At 51.7% G+C, this 18,253-nt stretch overlaps 1 protein-coding gene across 3 annotated transcripts; it reads right to left on the bottom strand.

Moving 5' to 3' along the window:
* Positions 1–1,057: 1,057 nt before the first annotated feature.
* TSGA10IP (testis specific 10 interacting protein) lies at positions 1,058–15,574 on the bottom strand. Of its 3 annotated transcripts, none has more exons than XM_004051538.5 (8): positions 15,232–15,574; positions 14,037–14,173; positions 13,225–13,943; positions 12,894–13,041; positions 7,291–7,461; positions 2,043–2,142; positions 1,711–1,835; positions 1,058–1,207 (listed from the first exon to the last, which is right to left on the bottom strand). In XM_004051538.5, exons 1-8 carry the CDS (start codon positions 15,376–15,378, stop codon positions 1,084–1,086), a joined length of 1,671 nt encoding a protein of 556 aa, XP_004051586.2. In that variant the 5' UTR covers positions 15,379–15,574; the 3' UTR covers positions 1,058–1,083. The 3 variants fall into 3 exon arrangements, with proteins under 3 accessions (XP_004051586.2, XP_055210503.1, XP_055210504.1); XM_055354528.2 differs by having other exon boundaries at positions 15,188–15,383; XM_055354529.2 differs by having other exon boundaries at positions 13,225–14,173; positions 15,188–15,383.
* Positions 15,575–18,253: the final 2,679 nt, after the last annotated feature.

The raw sequence follows: 18,253 nt of genomic DNA, 5'->3' as shown, positions 1-18,253 counted from the left end.
GGGTGGGGTCACTATGTTGGCCAGGCTGGTCTCGAACTCCTGAGCTCAGGCTATACACCCGCCTTGGCCTCCCAAAGTGCTGAGATTACAGGCATGCGCCACTGCGCCTGGCCCTGGATTGGATTTTTAAAACCTGGCCCCGTGAACTGTTAAGACTGTTTAGGAGCTCCACATGGGTGTCAGTGTATCCCTGGAACCCCTGAAATTGAATGCAAAATGTGGCACATCTGTGTGTATGAGTTTTTTTTCTTGAGGAGACCAGCCCTAACTTAAAACTACTGGGACTTAAAACCCCAGTGCAGGCCAGGCGCGGTGGCTTACGCCTGTAATCCCAGCACTTTGGGAGGCCAAGGCAGGCGAATCACGAGGTCAAGAGATCGAGACCATCCTGGCCAACATGGTAAAACCCCGTCTCTACTAAAAATACAAAAATTAGCTGGATGTGGTGGCGCACACCTGTAGTCCCAGCTACTCAGGAGGCTGAGGCAGGAGAATCGCTTGAACCTGGGAGGCAGAGGTTGCAGTGAGTTGAGATCACACCACTGCACTCCAGCCTGGTGACAGAGCGAGACTCTGTCTTAAAAAAAAAAAAAAAAAAAAAAAAAAAAAAAATAGCCCAGTGCACACAATCCCAATCTCTCCTGAAACCCCTCCCCTCACCCAATGGTTGCTCCGTCTGTGGCTCCCTGTGTGGCGCAACTCAGCATGTGTTAGGCTATGTTGTATGCACTCCTTTAAGGATCCACCCCCTCTCCCACTCACTGGGTGTCCTCAGAGGCAGGAGTCATTTCATCTTATTCATGCTTGAATTTATAGGACCCAACATATACATTGGAGATGGGGTGGAGAAGTCACAGCTCTTGCTCTTCGAGATGTCCCCACTCCTCAGGAGTAGAGAAGTGGCTGTGTGTGCTGGGTCGGGGGGACCAAAAGAGCCAAAGCTCCTGGTGGGGAGGGGGTGCGGGGACAGAGCTAAGCCTGCTGCCCACCCACCTGCCACCTCCAACTTCCAACCCGTAGCTTCCACCACCCCCACCACCAGAAATCCCACACTGTGTTTGCCATAAAGCCTTTAATTTTATCTCAGGGACTGCACTCCGGGTCCAGGCTGGGGTAGTAGTGCCTGTCAGGCTGGCTGCCGGTGCGTTCTGTCCTTGGGGGCCTCTGAGGAGAGTGCTCCATTCTCACCCCCATTGACCTGTGGCTCCTTCAAGACACAGATAGAGGCCCCTGACTCTGTAGCTCCCACCCCCATGCCCAAGGAAACCACTGACGATGTGGCTTCAAACCCTGCTTCAGTGCTGGCTTGCCGTGTGATCCTGGGCAAAGTGACTCTCTCTTCTCGAGTCTCACTTTCCTTATTGTCAAGTGGGCTTCATAACCGCTGCTCTGTACCAGGTTATTCTAAGGCATGGGGTGACCAGCGTGGTGGTGCCAGCCCCTAATGAGGGACTTGGTGTGTGGCCGCTCAGATGGTTGCAGAGTCCCAGACTGGTTCTGCTGCTTGTTCGCTCCTGCGTCCTTAAAGGCCCTGCCCCTCAGGTCCTTAGTTTCCTCATTGAGAAGTAGGAATGACAACCCTGGCCTTGCCTTCCTCTGGGCTCTCTGCCTGTCCTGGGGGAGGCCCTCCAGAGCCCAGAGTGCTGGTGTGGGCGCCCCTTCCCGCAGCAGCATGGCAGAGCCAGTTCTTGACCTGATGGGGAGACTCACCTGGGTTTCCTGGGGGTGCCCTCTCTGTCCACCTTTCCTGCCTCAGACAGCAGCTGCTCCTCATCCAGCCCCAGTGCTAACAGCACCTGGGAGAAGCGCCGAGTGACGGTGAGCCGGGCATTGGCCTGAGGAGAGAGAAGAGGGCTTTCTGCTCTGCACCAGGGCTGCCGAGGGCAAGGTGGGGCTCAGGTTACTGAGGGGGTCCCAGGGATTCCAGAGGGCAGCAGCCCTGGGATCCTATCTGCAGGGACCTACTCGCATCCTGCTTCCCTACCCACTCAGCCAGCTCTTCACAGGGGGCAGCTATGTGCTTGCCCAGGTACCAGCCTCACCTGCATGGCCTGCTGGAACAGGAAGGGCCGGGCCTGCACCCTGTGCTGGATGCCTTGCAGCTCCGCCTGGTACTCAGCAAAGCGCTGTCGATCCTGGCGCCTGCAGGGGAGACAGACCTTTGTGCAGCTAATCATGGACACAACTGTTGATTTCCACTCCTGAGCCCGCTCATCTTCACTAAGGACTTGATATTCATGTCCTCACTCTCACCTTTACAAAGCTATTTCATTCCCATTCTTGCCTGGATTCCTTGTGAAGTCAGCCAAGGTGGAAATTATTCACCCAATTTACGGATGGATCGGGAGGGTTGAGGGACTTGTTCAAAGCTGTGCAGCTTGGAAGTGAGGGGCCGAGCCCTGTGCAGCTGGGGCTTGCCCATCCTCCTGTGCCACCACCATGGGAAAGGGGCCAGTGCTAGCTTCTGAGCTTCCAGACACGTGCTTACATAGCTTCCCCTCCCCATCCTCTTTCCCTTGAGGGGGAGCTGTGGTTGTTGGTTGTGTGACTTTGGGCGAGGCCTCTCTCTGGGCTCTTGGCTCTGGGCTCAGTTTATTTCACTGTGCTATAGTAGGGATCGGACAAGCTTGCCAGCATTCTCTGTGGTTCTTGTAAGCGGACAGCTTGGAAAATGGGACAGAGAAACTAAAAAAAAATATGTTTCAAATTTAAAAAACACACCCCTGAGAGATCAGGGTTCCACTGGGGAAGCACAATTTTCATTTATAAAAACCCAATTTGGCCAGGCGTGGTGGCTCGCACCTGTAATCCCAGCACTTTGGAAGGCCAAGGAGGGTGGATCACTTGAGCCCAAGAGTTTGAGACCAGACTGGGCAACATGGTGAAATCCTGTCTCTACAAAAATTAGCCAGGCATGGTGGTATGCACCTGTAGTCCTGGGTAGTTGGGAGGCCAAGGTGGGAGGATCGCTTGAGACTGGGAGGTCTAGGCTACAGTGAGCTGAGATTGTGCCACTGCACTCCAGCCTGGGCAACAGAGCGAGACCCTGTCTCAAAAAACCCAAAACCCAGTTTGTGCACTTGTCAGAAATGTGTCTGTTTGACAAACTTGAGTATCACTGCCACTCATGAAGAGAGCACTCTAGCAGCAAGAGGGGCCTTCGAGCCACACCCACATGGGACCAGGCATCCATCTGTGAAGCATGTAAGAGAGGCCTTGAGGTGTGGAGGCAGCACCCATGGACAGGAGGGGAGGGAAGACGCAGACAAGAGGACAGGAGGGGAGGGGAGACACAGACAAGACCCCAAGACCTGTACTGGGACCTCAGTGATTGTGCTGGGCCCGGTGGAAAAACTCAGCCTTGCTGGGCCATGCCACCCTTGCTGTGACCCTGTGCCAGGGAAGGAACCGTCCTTCATTGAGAAAAAGACATAGACTTGAAAACCCATGGCCAGGAACACAAGTTACTGCAAAAACGGCTTTCACCATTTAGGAAGGAATTTATGGCAGTTGCAAGGGGAGGTGGGAAATGAGCTGGCAGTCCCTAACTTTTCTGTGATATTGTGTGCACTTTTCCTGCTGGATACTTTATGCTATTTCTGTTAGAAGTGACAGGAGCTGGCCGAGGCGGGCAGATCTCAAGGTCAGGAGATCGAGACCATCCTGGCCAACATGGTGAAACCCTGTCTCTACTAAAAATACAAAAGTTAGCTGGGAATGGTGGCGTGCGCGTGTAATCCCAGCTACTTGGGAGGCTGAGGCAGAAGAATCGTCTGAACCGGGGAGTTGGAGGTTATGGTGAGGCGAGATTGCACCGCTGTACTCCAGCCTGGCGACAGAGCGAGACTTTGTCTCAAAAAAACAATGACAGGAGCCCTGAGCAGAAAGGGAAGTGGTGCCTATGGGTGTCAGCCCCGTCCATCATCTCAGAATGGAAGGAGACACATCCCTCCCTCCCACAGGACAACCTCTTTTGTGCCTGCCCTTCCTAGGCAGGACAGAGTCTCCTGTTCTGCTCAGACAGCGAAGTTCATAGGCTGTAATGGCTGAGAGACTGCATGGGAGATACCTACTTCTGCCTTAGCCCTCTCAAATAGAAAGTAAAAGGAGTGAGGTTGAATCACTCTTTTTGCTGCACCTGCCACTTGGAGTTCTGAACCTTACACTTCCTGCCTCACTGTGAAAACAAAACACTTGGCTGGGCGCGGTGGCTCACGCCTGTAATCCCAAAACTCTGGGAGGCCAAGGCAGCCAGATCACTTGAGGTCAGGAGTCTGAGACAGCTGGGGCAATATGGTGAAATCCTGTCTCTACCAAAAATACAAAAAAATTAGCCAGGTGTGGTGGCGCGCACCTGTGGTCCCAGCTACTCAGGTTGCTGAGGCAGGAGAATTGCTTGAGCCCGGGAGATGGAGGTTTCAGTGAACTGAGATCACACCACTGCACTCCAGCCTGGGCAACAGAGCAAGATTGGGAAGGAGAAAGGATCCCCCTAAACATTGGCCCAAGCAGTCCCCCAAAACACACTTGACCTTTCAGAGCCTCTGTTTCCAAATCTGTAAAATTGGGGTGATTAAGACTGAGCCTCGGCCGGGCGCGGTGGCTCACGCCTGTAATCCTAGCACTTTGGGAGGCTGAGGCGGGAAGATCAGCTGAGGTCGGGAGTTCAAGACCAGCCTGACCAACATGGAGAAACCCTGTCTCTACTAAAAATACAAAATTAGCCGGGCGTGGAGGCGCATGCCTGTAATCCCAGCTACTCGGAAGGCTGAGGCAGGAGAATCGCTTGAACCCGGGAGGCAGAGGTTGCGGTGAGCCGAGATCGCGCCATTGCACTCCAGCTTGGGCAACAAGAGCGAAACTCCGTCTCAAAAAAAAAAAAAAAAAAAAGACTGAGCCTCAAAGAGTAGGTGATAAGAACCCCGCTAAGCCGTCAGTGGCCTTAAGGCAGGGCAGGACCCTCACCCCACTTGCCATGGACCAAAGGAGACAGGGTGCAGAAAAAGATGCCCTGCGCCCGCTGCACCCAGGAGGTGCTCAAATCAATGGCACTGGTTTTGGTCATATTTATTTGATTTATTTGTGTTACATGTGTCATTGGTTTGGGCTCTTGGGGGAAGGTCCTGGTGCCTTTCGTCTAAAAGCGGAGGATTTGAGTGCTCAGGCAGGGCGGCATCGTGGCTGGAACCCAATTCTGCTGCCCACGCATGACCTTTGACAAATTATTGAAGATCTCTGAGCCTCAGGTTCCTCACCGGTGGGGTTATGCAGGTGGGGATACCAAGGTAGGATAGTAAGGTGAGCGGGCCATACTGACTTTTCCCCTTGTATGAAGCCCCAGGGGCTCCTTTCGCAGGAGCTCTGCAGCCCTTGTGCCCTCGTGCATCAGCACCTAACTCTTTTTTTTTTTTTTGAAACGGAGTCTTTCTCTGTCACCCAGGCTGGAGTGCAATGGTGCAGTCTCGGCTCACTGCAACCTCTGCCTCCTGGGTTCAAGTGATTCTCCCGCCTCAGCCTCCCAAGTAGCTGGGACTACAGTCACGCACCACTATGCCCAGCTAATTTTTGTATTTTTTTTTTTTAGTATAGACAGGGTTTCATTATGTTGGCTAGGCTGGTCTCGAAATCCTGACCTCAGGTGATCCACTTGCCTCAGCTTCCCAAAGTGTTGGGATTACAGGTGTGAGCCACGGCGTACAGTGGAGTACCTAACTCTTTTGCAAGATAAGCAGTCTTAGGGGATACCAGATGGCTACAAGTTCCCTGATACCTAGCACAGCCCAGGAAAAAAAAAAACAAAAGCCCCTTATTCATAATGTAGCTTCCCCGATCTCCAGCCAATCAGCACCAAAAGCCCAAGAAGCTATTAGCTACAAATTCCTGCCTTGGAGGGAGCTAAGGACTTCTCCGGGTTCCGCATACACAGCTAGGCTCAAGGTTTAGCTTATAGCAACATTTTCCTCGTTTTGATGGTAAAAAAACACACCCCTAGGTAGAGATTGTATATGCTAATGTTACATGTGATGCGTGTTGGAGCATGCAGATGCTGAGCGCATGCGCCCACCACAGGTCCACCTTTGCATACCTGACCTCACCAGTATTTTGTGACTAGGTATAAACAACTTCCATAAAAGGAATTCCTCTTAAGGCACAAGCTGCCATCTCTCCCTCTGAGCAGTCCTCAGGGTGGGCTTTCTTTTTTTTTTTTTTGAGATGGAGTTTTTGCTGTGTCGCCCAGGCTGGAGTGTAGTGGCTCAGTTTCGGCTCACTGCAACCTCCACCTCCCGGGTTCAGGCAATTCTCCTGCCTCAGCCTCCCGAATAGCTAGGATTACAGGTATGTGCCACCGCACCTGGCTAATTTTTGTATTTTTAGTGGAGATGAGGTTTCACCATGTTGGTCAGGGTGGCCTTTGCTTTGCAATAAACCTTTTGTTTTGTGCGGCCAAGGGAAGAACCTGACCTGGCCCACCAGCAGCAATACTCCCTGCTTCACGGACCTGTTAGGAGTCCGAAAAGGTTTGCCCACAAATCTGCTTATTAGGAAAATGGTCACGGCCGGGTACAGTGTCTCACACCTGTAATCCCAGCACTTTGGGAGGCTGAGGCGGGTGGATCACGAGGTCAGGAGATCGAGACTATCCTGGCTAACACGGTGAAACCCCGTCTCTACTAAAAATACAAAAAAAAAAAATTAGCCGGGCGTGGTGGCGGGCGCCTGTAGTCTCAGCTACTCGGGAGACTGAGGCAGGAGAATGGCGTGAAGCTGGGAGGCGGAGATTGCAGTGAGCCGAGATCATGCCACTGCACTCCAGCCTGGGCGACAGAGCGAGACTCCGTCTCAAAAAAAAAAAAAAAAAGGAAAATGGTCACAATATAGGAAGAGAACAAAACGCGACTCTTCAGCTGACTGTGAACAATGGTTGTCTCCCAGAGTGGGGTCACACGGCTGTTCACCTTCTCCAGGCATTATTTCTGTAATCTTTGAAATTTTATAACAAGCATGTCTGGCATTGGAAATCAGAAAATGAAGATTTGAAAGTGTGATCATACATGTAGAATATTTTAACCTTGACCATTCAACAGCTGCAGAGATTGTCATTATTAACTGGGTGGCCTTCAACAGACCCCTTCTCCCCATGCCTCAGCGTCCTTATCTGGAAACGAGGTGAAGTAGCCTGGTTAGTCCCAGGGAAGGCGAGGGCTGGTGCTCCTCGGTCCTGTAGACTGAGACCTGACACGGCCTCCCTGCCCTCTCCCAACCAGGCCTCCCGAAGCCCAGGCTCCCTACCTCAGCTCCTCCAGCTTGCGCTGGGCCGCCCCAGGGCCCCGGCTCCCTCTGGGCACGTAGGCTGCCAGGCAGCGGGCCACCTGCCGCTGTACATGCTGTGTCCGGGCCCGCCGCAGCTCGGCCTGCTGCCGCTCCTCCTGCCGCTGCCGCTCCCAGGCCTGCAGCAGGCTCCTTGGGTGAGAAAGGGAAGGGGAATGAGAGGTTCACGGGTAGCAGGAGCCTCACGGAGGGCCAAGGGCTGGATAAGGGAATATGGAAGCCTGTGGGGAGGGGCTGCAGTGTCCAGAGCCAGTGTCCTGGGAGTAGGGTTTGTCATGGAAGTCCATGACAGAGACTGCCCTGGAGGCTCAGCCCTCGGTCCCAGCTCAAGGCCTTTTCCTACTCTTTCTAGAAGTCTCCTGCTTCCAGGCCAGGCACAGTGGTTCATGCCTGTAATCCCAGCACTTTGGGAGGTGGAGGCAGGCGGATCACCTGAGGTCAGGAGTTTGAGACCAGCTTGGTCATCATGGTGAAACCCTGTTTCTACTAAAAATGCCAAAATTAGCCAGGCGTGGTGGCACATGCCTGTAATCCCAGCCACTAAGTAGGCTGAGGCGGGAGAATTGTTTGAACCAGGGAAGCAGAGGTTGTAGTGAGCCGAGACCACGCCATTGTACTCCAGCCTGGGCAACAAGAGCAAAACTCCATCTCAAAAAAAAAAAAAAAAAAAAAAGAAAGAAAAAAGAAATGAAGGGTGCTTTGGAAGAATTAATATTGTTAAAATGTCCATATTATCCAAAGCAATTTACAGATTCAATGCAAGCCTACCAAAATTCCAATGACATTTTTCACAGAAATAGAAAAAACAATTTTAAATTAATATAGAACCACAAAATACTCCAAACAGCAAAAGCAATCTTGAGCCAAAAAAAAAGGCCAGGCATGGTGGCTCACACCTGTAACCCCAGCACTTTGGGGCTGATGCAGGTGGATCGCTTGAGCCCAGGAGTTTGAGACCAGCTTGAGCAACATGGTATATATACACAATGGTATATATTGTGTATATATTGTGTATAAAAGGTGGTATATATATACAATGGCATTCTTCAGCCTTAAACCCCATCTGTACTAAACATACAAAAAATTAGCCAGGCATGGTGGACCAGACCTGTAGTCCTAGCTACTCGGGAGGTTAAGGTGGGAGAATCACCTGAGCCCAGGAAGTCAAGACTGCAGTGAGCCATGATTGAGCCACTGCATTCCAGCCTGAGCGACAGATTGAGACTCTGCCACACACACACAGACACATACACACACACACACTACACACACACACACACACACACACACACACACAAAAGAAAGCTTAATGACGCTTATCTGGGCAATGGTTTTTTGGCTATGACCCAGAAAGCACAGGCAACAAAAGCTAAAATAGACAAATGAACTTGCATCAAACTGAAAAGCTTCTGCACAGCAATGGCAACAATCAACAGAGATGACATACAGAATGGGAGAAAATATTTGCAAACCATACATCTGAAAAGGGGTTAATATCCAAAATATGTGAACTCAAGTAACTCAGTAACAAGAAAGCAAATAACTCAAAAAATGGGCAAAGGCCAGGCGCGATGGCTGTTGCCTGAAATCCCAGCACTTTGGGAGGCCAAGGCAGGCAGATCATTTGAGGTCTGGAGTTCGAGACTAGTCTGGCCAACATGATGAAACCCTGTCTCTACTAAAAAAATACAAAAAAATTAGGCAGACCTCGTGGTGTACGTCTGTAATCCAAGCTACTCAGGAGGCTGAGGCAAGAGAATCACTTGAACCTGGGAGGGGGAGGTTGCAGTGAGCCAAGATTATGCCACTGCACTCCATCCTGGGTGACGAAGTGAGCCTCCATCTCAAAAAAAAAAAAAGGCAAAGAGTCAGGGCATGGTGACTCACACCTGTAATCTCAACACTTTGGGAGGTGGAGGCAGCAGGATCACCTGAAGCCAGGGGTTGAGACCAGCCTGGGCCACATAGCAAGACACCTATCTCTACAAATAAAAAGTTAAAAAATAAATCAGCTGGATGTGGTGGCATGCACCTGTAATCCCAGCTACTCAGGAGGCTGAGGTGAGAGGGTCACTTGTGCCCAGGAATTCAAAGCTGCAGTGAGCTATGATCGTGGCATTGCACTCTAGCCTGGGCGACAGAGTGAGACTCCATCTCAAAATAATAATAATAATAATAATAATAATAATAATAAAATAAGCAAATAACCCAAATAGACATTTCTCAAAAAAAGACATACAAATGTCTTTTTCATCACTAATCACTAATCATCTGGGAAATGCAAAATAAAATGATAATAAGATATCACCTCACGCCTGTTAGAATGACTATTACCAAAATGATGAAAGATAAGGGTTGGTGATGATGTGGAGAAAAGGGAATCTCTGTTTACTGTTGGTGGGAATATAAATTAGTACAGTCATTATAGAAAACAATATCAAGGTTCCCCAAAAAATTACAAGTAGAACTACTATGTGATCCAGCAACCCACTTCTGGGTACATATTCAAAGGAAATGAAATTAGTATGTTGAAGAGGTAGCTGTACTCCTATGTTCATTGCAGGAATATTCACAGTAGCAGAGATATGAGATCAACCTAAGATTCCATCAACAGAAGAATGGATAAAGAAAAGGTGGTATATATACACAATGGCATTCTTCAGCCTTAAAAAGAAGAAAATCCCGTCATTTGCAACAACATGAATAAACCTGGAGGACACTATGTTAAGTGAAATAAGCCAGGCACAGGAAGACAAATACCATATAATCTCCCTTATATGCCAAATCTTAAAAAAGTCAAACTCAGCATAACGGGACCCCATCTCTACCAAAATTTTAAAAATTAGCCAGCAGCCAGGTGTGGTGGCTCACGCCTGTAATCCCAGCACCTTGGGAGGCAGAGGCGGGTGGATCACGAGGTCAGGATAGCGAGACCATCCTGGCTAACACAATGAAACCCCATCTCTACTAAAAATACAAAAACTTAGCTGGGTGTGGTGGCGGGTGCCTGTAGTCCCAGCTACTCAGGAGGCTGAGGCAGGAGAATGGCGTGAACCCGGGAGGCAGAGCTTGCAGTGAGCTGAGATCGCGCCACTGCACTCCGGCCTGGGCGACAGTGAGACGAGACTCCATCTCAGAAAAAAAAAAAAAAAAATTAGCCAGGCATGGTGGCTCATGACTGCAGTCCTAGAGCTCAGGAGGCTGAAGTGGGAGGATCACTTGAGCCCTGGAAGTCAAGGATGCAGTGAGCCATGATTGTGCCACTGCACTGCAGCCTGGGCAACACAGCAAGACCCTGTCTCTAAATAAATAAATAAATAAAGTCAAACTCGTAGAAGCAGAGAGTAGAATGGTGGTTACCAAGTCCTCACTGGGTTTGTGGGGAGAAGAAGGGAGATGTTGGTCAAAGGATAAGAAATTTCAGTTAGAGAGGAGAAATAAGTTCAAGAGATCTATTGTACGATCTGGTGTCTGTAGTTAAAAGCAATGTATTGCATACTTAAAAATCAATAAAAGAGTAGATTTTAAGTGTTCTCACTACAAAAAAAAATCAAGTAAGACTGGGAGTGGTGGCTCACGCCTGTGATCCCAGCACTTTGGGAGGCTGAGGCGGGCAGATCATGAGGTCTGGAGTTCGAAACCAGCCTGGCCAATATGGTGAAACCCCATCTCTATTAAAAATACAAAAATTAGCCAGGTGTGGTGGCAGGCACCGGTAATCCCAGCCATTTGGGATGCTGAGGCATGAGAATTGCTTGAACACTGGAGACGGAGGTTGCAGTGAACTGAGATCACACCACAGCACTCCAGCCTGGGGACAGAGCAAGACTCTGTCTCAAAAAAAAAAAAACAAAAAACAAAAAACGAGGTAATGCATATGTTAGTTAGTTTGATTTAGACCTTCAACAATATAAACATATTTCAAAACCTCATGTTGTACACCATAAATACAATTTTTATTTATCAATTACATAAAATAAATTAAAAAAAAAAAAGAATTGTGGCTGGGTGCAGTGGCTCATGCCTATAATCCCAGCACTTTGGGAGGCCGAGGCGGGCAGATCACGAGGTCAGGAGTTCAAGACCAGCCTGGCCAACATAGTAAAACCCCGTCTGTACTAAAAATACAAAAATTAGCCAGGCGTGGTGGTGGGCTCCTGTAGTCCCAGCTACTTGGGAGGCTGAGGCAGGAGAATCACTTGAACCTGGGAGTCGGAGGTTGCAGTGAGCCAAGACTGTGCCACTGCACTCCAGCCTGGGCAACAGAGTGAGACTCCATCTCAAAAAAAAAAAAAATTGTGGGGTGCTATAAGAGTGCTGAATGAACTCTCCCCTGCCCTCACATGCCTCCTGTCACCAGTCACCACGGCCTATTGAACCAGCCTCTAAGTGTCTCTTAAATGGATCCCCTCCCTCCATCCACAGGGACTCCTGGTTCCTCACCTCAGTGTTGCCAACAGTCTCCTCACAGCCTCCAGTCTCCCCTTCAGCTCCCACTGTCTCCTTTGCTTTAGAAACAGAGGCTCGCTCTGTTGTCCAGACTAGAATTCAGTGATATCATCATGGCTCACTGCAGCCTTGATCTCCTGGGCTCAAGAGATCCTCCTGACTCAGCCTCCGGAGTAGCTGGGGCTACAGGCACTTTCCACTAAGCCAGGCTAATCTTTTTTTTTCCTTTGTAGAGACAGGGGTCTCGCTATGTTGACCAGGCTGAGTTTTTTGTTTGTTTGTTTGTTCATTTGAGACAGTCTCACTCTGTCACCCAGGCTGGAGTGCAGTGCTGCAATCTCAGCTCACTGCAACCTCCGCCTCCCAGGTTCAAGTGATTCTCATGTCTCAGCCTCCTGAGTAGCTGGGACTCCAGGCACACACCACCATACTTGGATATTTTTTTATATTTTCAGTAGAGACAGGGTTTCGCCATGTTGCCCAGGCTGGTCTCGAACTCTTGAGCTCAGACAATCCACACGCCTTGGCCTCCCAAAGAGCTAGGATTATAGGCGTGAGCCACCACGCCCGGCCCCTTAACTTCTTTTTTAGAGACAGTGTCTCACTCTGTTGCCCATGCTGAATGCAGTGGTGGGATCATAGCTCACTGCAGTCTTGATCTCCCGAACTCAAGAGATCCTCCTACCTCAGCCTCCTGAGTAGCTGGAACTACAAGCACGTGTCACCATGCCCAGCTAATTCCAAGTCTTTTAATAGTTATATCCTAAGGGCCCATGAGTAGATAATAAATGTTGCATTAATCACTTAGTTAATAATTTAATGGATGGATAGAACAAAAGATGGGAAACAAAAGTGGTTGTATCAATAGATAATTGGCCAGGTATTGAGAGAGATGGATGAATGGTTGAGTGGATGTTATCAGTAGTTGGATAGATGGATGGTTGGGTGGATGGATGGATGGATGGATGGATGGATGGATGGATGGATGATCCAAAAGTTGGTGAATGGATAAATAAAGAAATGAATGAGAGTTCAAATGCCTAAGCATCTCTTGGAGAAGTGGCTCCATCTCTACTTCTCATTCTGGGCTCCCACTCCCTTCTATTCCCTCTTACCTGGTGGCTTCCTGTCGTTTGTGGAAGGTGCGATTAGGGAGGTTGGCAGACACGAAAGTTTCATCGTATCCCGAGGCATAGGCCTTTCCATTCTGCTTGGAGGCCTGGAAGGCAGCCCTCAAAGCCTTCCAGGGCAGCTTTTGGGGGCCTGCCCACAGTGGGACCAAGTCAGGGGCTGCCCTCTCCCTCTCAGCCCTCCAGGCAACCACCACCCCCCCCTCCCCAGCACCCAGAGCACAGCCCAGCCTGCCTGAGCCCCTGCCTCCCTGACTGCTCCCTGTTCCCTGCGGTGTAGCTTCGGGGGAACCCAGGCTCTGAGCCGCACGCTCACCACAGTCCAGTTCTCTCTGTAGCTGCCTGTGCAGCTTCTCCAGGTCCCATGGCCCCTGCAGCTCCTTGGCCCTTGTCTTCCTCCATTGTGGCCTTCGGAGGTTGTTGAAGCTGGGACTGCTCCCCTGGCTCTGGCCCTGCACTTCCCCCTCATCCGAGGCTTCCTCTCCAGAAATCTGCCCCTTTCTCTGACAACCAGCCCTCCTTCTGCAGGGAGTCCTGTGCTCTCCCTCCTCAGCCTCCTCTGTGGCCTCTGAAAATTGCTCCTCCTCTGAGATCGACCCCCTCCTGGGGCGCTGGGGCAGCACCCCAGAACTCAGACCCCTCTCGGCCTCCTCAGCAACCGGGCCTTGCAGCTGGACCTGCTTGTCGGACGCCGATCCTGATCCTGGCCTCCTCCCAGGCAGCTGGAGACCACTGGGGGGCTCTGGTCCTAGCTCCCCTTTGCCAGTAGGGATGGAGACACTGCCCCAGGCTCCCAGCTGCTGTCTCGCCTTCAGGTTTTGCGCCTCTGTCTTCCAGCAGCAGCCATGGGCCTCTGGGAGGTTGGCCGTGGACTTGCGCCTGGACTGACGCTGGGAGAACGAGGAGGGCATGGGCAGGGCTTGGTGGCCAGGGGTTGGGGAGCTTGGCTGAAGCACAGCCCGGACATCTGTGGCGATACTCTCCCAGGCCCACTGGAAGGGGAAGGAGGGTTTCCGAGGAAGAAGCGGGAAGAGACTGAAGAAGGAGAGGGTGGGGGTCAGGGTCGGCGCCAGCCCCCAGAGGGCCCTGACCCCCAACAGCCTCCTGACCCATCCCACGGCTCCTTACTCTTCAGACTCTTCAGAGCCCTGTCCTTTCTTGCTCTGGCCCCTGGGCTTGCGGTCCTTCTTTGCTGTCTGCCTTGAGCTCTGAGACCTCCGCTGCAGGTCTTGATTTGGCACACCATCACCACTCCCCAGGCAGCCCTGGGCAGAGACAGTAGGGGAGGAGCAGCCAGCTTGAGCAGCCTCCTGGACTGTGTTGCACCTCACCCGGGTGCTCCCTCTGTGCACCTGGCTGGGCCTGGCTGGGCCCCTCTGGGCCCTCGTTACCATAAAAACCAACCAAACAGGGCTGGGTGTGGTGCTCACACCTGTAACCCCAGCACTTTGGGAGGCCAAGGGGGGCGGATCACCTGAGGCCAGGAGTTCGAGACCAGCCTGGCCAACATGGCGAAACCCCATCTGTACTAAAAATACAAAAAAAATTAGCCGAGTGTGGTGGCCTGCGCCTGTAATCCTAGCTACTTGGGAGGCTGAGGCAGGACAATCGCTTGAACCTAGGAGTTGGAGGCTGCAGTGAGCCGAGATTGTGTGGTTGCACTCCAGCCTGGGCAACAAGAGTGAAACTCCATCTCAAAAAAACAAAAAACAAGAAAAACCCGACCGAGCACCACCTCCGTTCTGCATATTAAAATAGCAACAGCTGCCACCTGCTGAGCACCTATTGTGTGCTCAGGACTTTCATGCATAAACACACATAACCTTCCCAAGGACCCTAGGAGGCCGGTACTCACTATCACCCCCATCATGTGGAGGAGAAAGCTGAGGCTCAGAGAGGCTGAGTAACTGAGGTCACACAGCTGGGAAGTGGTGGAGCCCAGATTTGTCACCATTGCACTAGGCCACCTCTGGGCCCTGGACTGCACTCCCAAATGTCCCATTGGGCCCTGGACCTGCTACAGCCAAGGCAGAAACCAAGGTGGTCTTCATCAAGGTGGTCTTCATCTTTCCTGAAACCCTGCTCCTCCCACAGTGTTCCCTGAATGGCCCCATCATCCCTGGGAGTCACTCCTGGGCGTCATCCCTTGGCTTCTCCCAAGGCCCTTAGGCCTCCCTGTGGTCCCTGTCCCACTCCTGCCTCCCTGAGTTTCACCTGGACCTCAGCTCAGGTCTTGTGGCTTCTCAAGGGCCTCCCCAGCCCAGGCCTCCCTGACCCACCTGGCTCCAGGCAGCTGGAAGTGTCCTCACTGGGCCTCCCTCACCTGCTTGTCCTGAGAGATGGTCGACAGCAGCTTGAGCAGCCCCGTTCTGGTTCCTGGAGCCTGGAGCCGCACGTCCTGCCCTAGTCGTGCCGACGGGGTCCTAACCAACTGTTGGTAGGTATTTAGCATATCCGTGTCCTGCCCCATCCTGCCCCATCCCCCATGCCCACCGTAGAACTGCCTAACAGGCCATCTCTATGGCAACCAGTCCTCAGCCAGTCTCAACGCGTCTGGCAAAAAGCATGCTAGGAAGGGGTCAGTGGGGTATGTGAGGCCAATCTCCTTCTGGGAGAGAGTTCAGCAGGATGCCCAGGAGTCATTTAGTGCAGAGACCCAGGCCCAAGTCCTGCCTCTGCCTCATCCACAGGCTCCCCGTGTGACCTGGTGTAAGTCCCCTGTCCCTACTCTGTCTGTGTTTCCTCATCCATCTCTACAGGGGAGTCAGCCTGTCTCCTGTGCTGCCCCCCAGGCCTGGCCAAGTCCCTGAAGGAGCCAAACTGAACTTTCACAAGATTTTATTTAAATCCTTGCACTCCCAGGCTGGGAGTGGTGGCTCACACCTGTAATCCCAGCACTTTGTGGGGCTGAGGCAGGTGGATCACTGGAGGTCAGGAGTTCAAGACCAGCCTGGCCAAAATGGCAAAACCCCATCTCTACCAAAAATGCAAAAAAGATTAGCCAGGCATGGTGGCGCATGCCTGTAATCCCAGCTACTCAGGCTGAGGCATGAGAATCACTTGAACCTGGGAGGCAGAGGCTGCATCGACCCCAGACTGCACCACTGCACTCCAGCCAGGGCGACAGAGTGAGACTCTGTCATAATAAAAAAGAAACAAATAAACAAATCTTTGCACTCCCAGCCCCAGCCAGGAAGTTGAATGCTGTGTCCAGGAGAGAGGCAGCAGGCCATTCAGAGCCTGGGCCCAGGCCCACCTGGCCATCTTCATAGGCCATGAGGTTCTGGAGGGAGTTACAACATTGAAAGCTTACCCCAGGCCGGGCAGTGGCTGTAATTCCAGCACTTTGGGAGGCCGAGGTGGGCGGATTGCCTGAGGTCAGGAGTTGGAGACCAGCCTGGCCAACATGGTGAAACCCCATCTCCCACCTGGATTGAAACTCCATCTCTACTAAAAATACAAAAAGTAGCCGGGCATCGTGGTGGGCACCTGTAATCCCAGCTACTTGGGAGGCTGAGGCTCTCCCTCGCCGGGTTCTCTTGAACCCGGGAGGCGGAGGTTGCAGTGAGCCGAGGCCGCACCAGTGTACTCCAGCCTGGGCGAAAGAGTGAGACTCCATCTCAAAAAAATATATTTTTTTAATATAAAAAAAGTAAAAGATCTTACCCCAAACTTCTAGCAGTGCTCAAAAGCCTTGGAATCTTAAGTCCCCATGGGACGCCTGGTGCTGACCACTGAGGCCTGCAGTACAGGGATGTGGTGCTGAGCTGAGGCCCTGGAAAAGGACCAGCTGGGCTGGAGGCCTGGTGTGGCCTCCAGCCCAGGCCTGGTCTCACTAGCTCTGTGACCAGCTCCCCACTCTGCAAAACTGGAATCATGGGCCCAGCTCATAGGTTTGTTGCAAGGACTACATGAAACCCCAAACGATGAAATCGGTAAATGTTGTTATTATTACTAACACTAGCTGGCCGTTCTTTTGAGGCAGCAGAGCATCATGGCTAAGAGCATAGAGGAAGCGCTTGGGTGCAAATCCCAGCTCCTCCACTTGTCCCGTACCCTCTCGGTGCCTGTTTTCTCATAGGCAATGGGGAGGGGATGGTTATAATCGGATCTGCTCCCAAGGTAGTGGTAAGGATTAAATCACTATGCAGATACAAACAGAACATCCTCATGGCTCATGGGAACTGCTATGTTAGCGTTGCTGTTATTCTTATTATCTTTTTTTTTCTTTTTGTGATGGAGTCTTGCTCTGTTGCCCAGGCTGGAGTGTAGTGACGTGATCTCGGCTCACTGCAACCTCTGCCTCCTGGGTTCAAGTGATTCTCCCACCTCAGCCTCCCGGCCTGTAGGATTACAGGCATGTGCCACCATGCCCGGCTAATTTTTTGTATTTTTAGTAGAGAGAGGGTTTCACCATGTTGGCCAGGCTGGTCTTGAACTCCTGACCTCAAGTGATCCACCCACCTTGGCCTCCCAAAGTGCTGGGATTACAGGTGTGAGCCACTGCACCGGGCCGTGTTGCTGTTATTAATTAATCAATGATGTGGCCCCAGGGAAGCAGACTATCCTGGAAGATGCCATAGAGGCAGGATTTTTCTCAGACCGTGGCCCTGTGACCCCTCTTCTGCTCTCAGACTCCATCCCAGTGGCACCTCACAATGAGCACATCCAATGTAAATATCCTAAATAGTGCTGCTCCAGGTGAAGCTCTTTTGCCACCCAAAATATGCAAACTCTTTTCTTTCTAGGGGGCTGCCATCCTTCTCTCACACCTGGGGCGCAGTGGAAGGCACATGTAGGTGGCTCCACTTTCAGAAACGGAGCCCCTTCCAGACCTCAACCCCAGGTGATTTCCTGGACAGTCCAGAACTCTGGGCCTCTTTCTTCCTTGGCAGAGGGCAGGTCTGGGTTTCTCAGGTTGATATTCTCATGAGGTGCATACACACCTGTTTCCTTTACCACACTCCCTCCCTAAGTGAGCTCATCCAGTCTGATGGCCTTAAAAGCCACCTGCTGCTTGCTTTCTGAGACAGAGTCTCACTCTGTCACCCCGGCTGGAGTGCAGTAGTGCCATTACCGCTCACTGCAGCCTCAACCTCCCGGGCTCAAGTGATCCTCCCACCTCAGCCACCTGAGTAGCTGGGACTACAGGTACGCGCCACTATGCCCGGCTAATTTTTATATTTTTTGGTAGAGATGGGGTTTTGCCATGTTGTCCAGGCTGGTCTTGAACTCCTGGCCTGCCTCGGCCTCCCAAAGCATTGGGATTACAGGCATGAGCCACTGCGCCAGGCCAGCACCTGCTGTTTTCCACCTATCCCCAGGTTTACGTATCTCAGCCTGAC

This window comes from Gorilla gorilla, chromosome 9 (genome assembly GCF_029281585.2).
Source record: "Gorilla gorilla gorilla isolate KB3781 chromosome 9, NHGRI_mGorGor1-v2.1_pri, whole genome shotgun sequence".
Lineage (NCBI taxonomy): Eukaryota > Metazoa > Chordata > Mammalia > Primates > Hominidae > Gorilla > Gorilla gorilla.
Note: the sequence above shows the minus strand (reverse complement) of the source record. Positions and strands in the feature narration are given on the sequence as shown.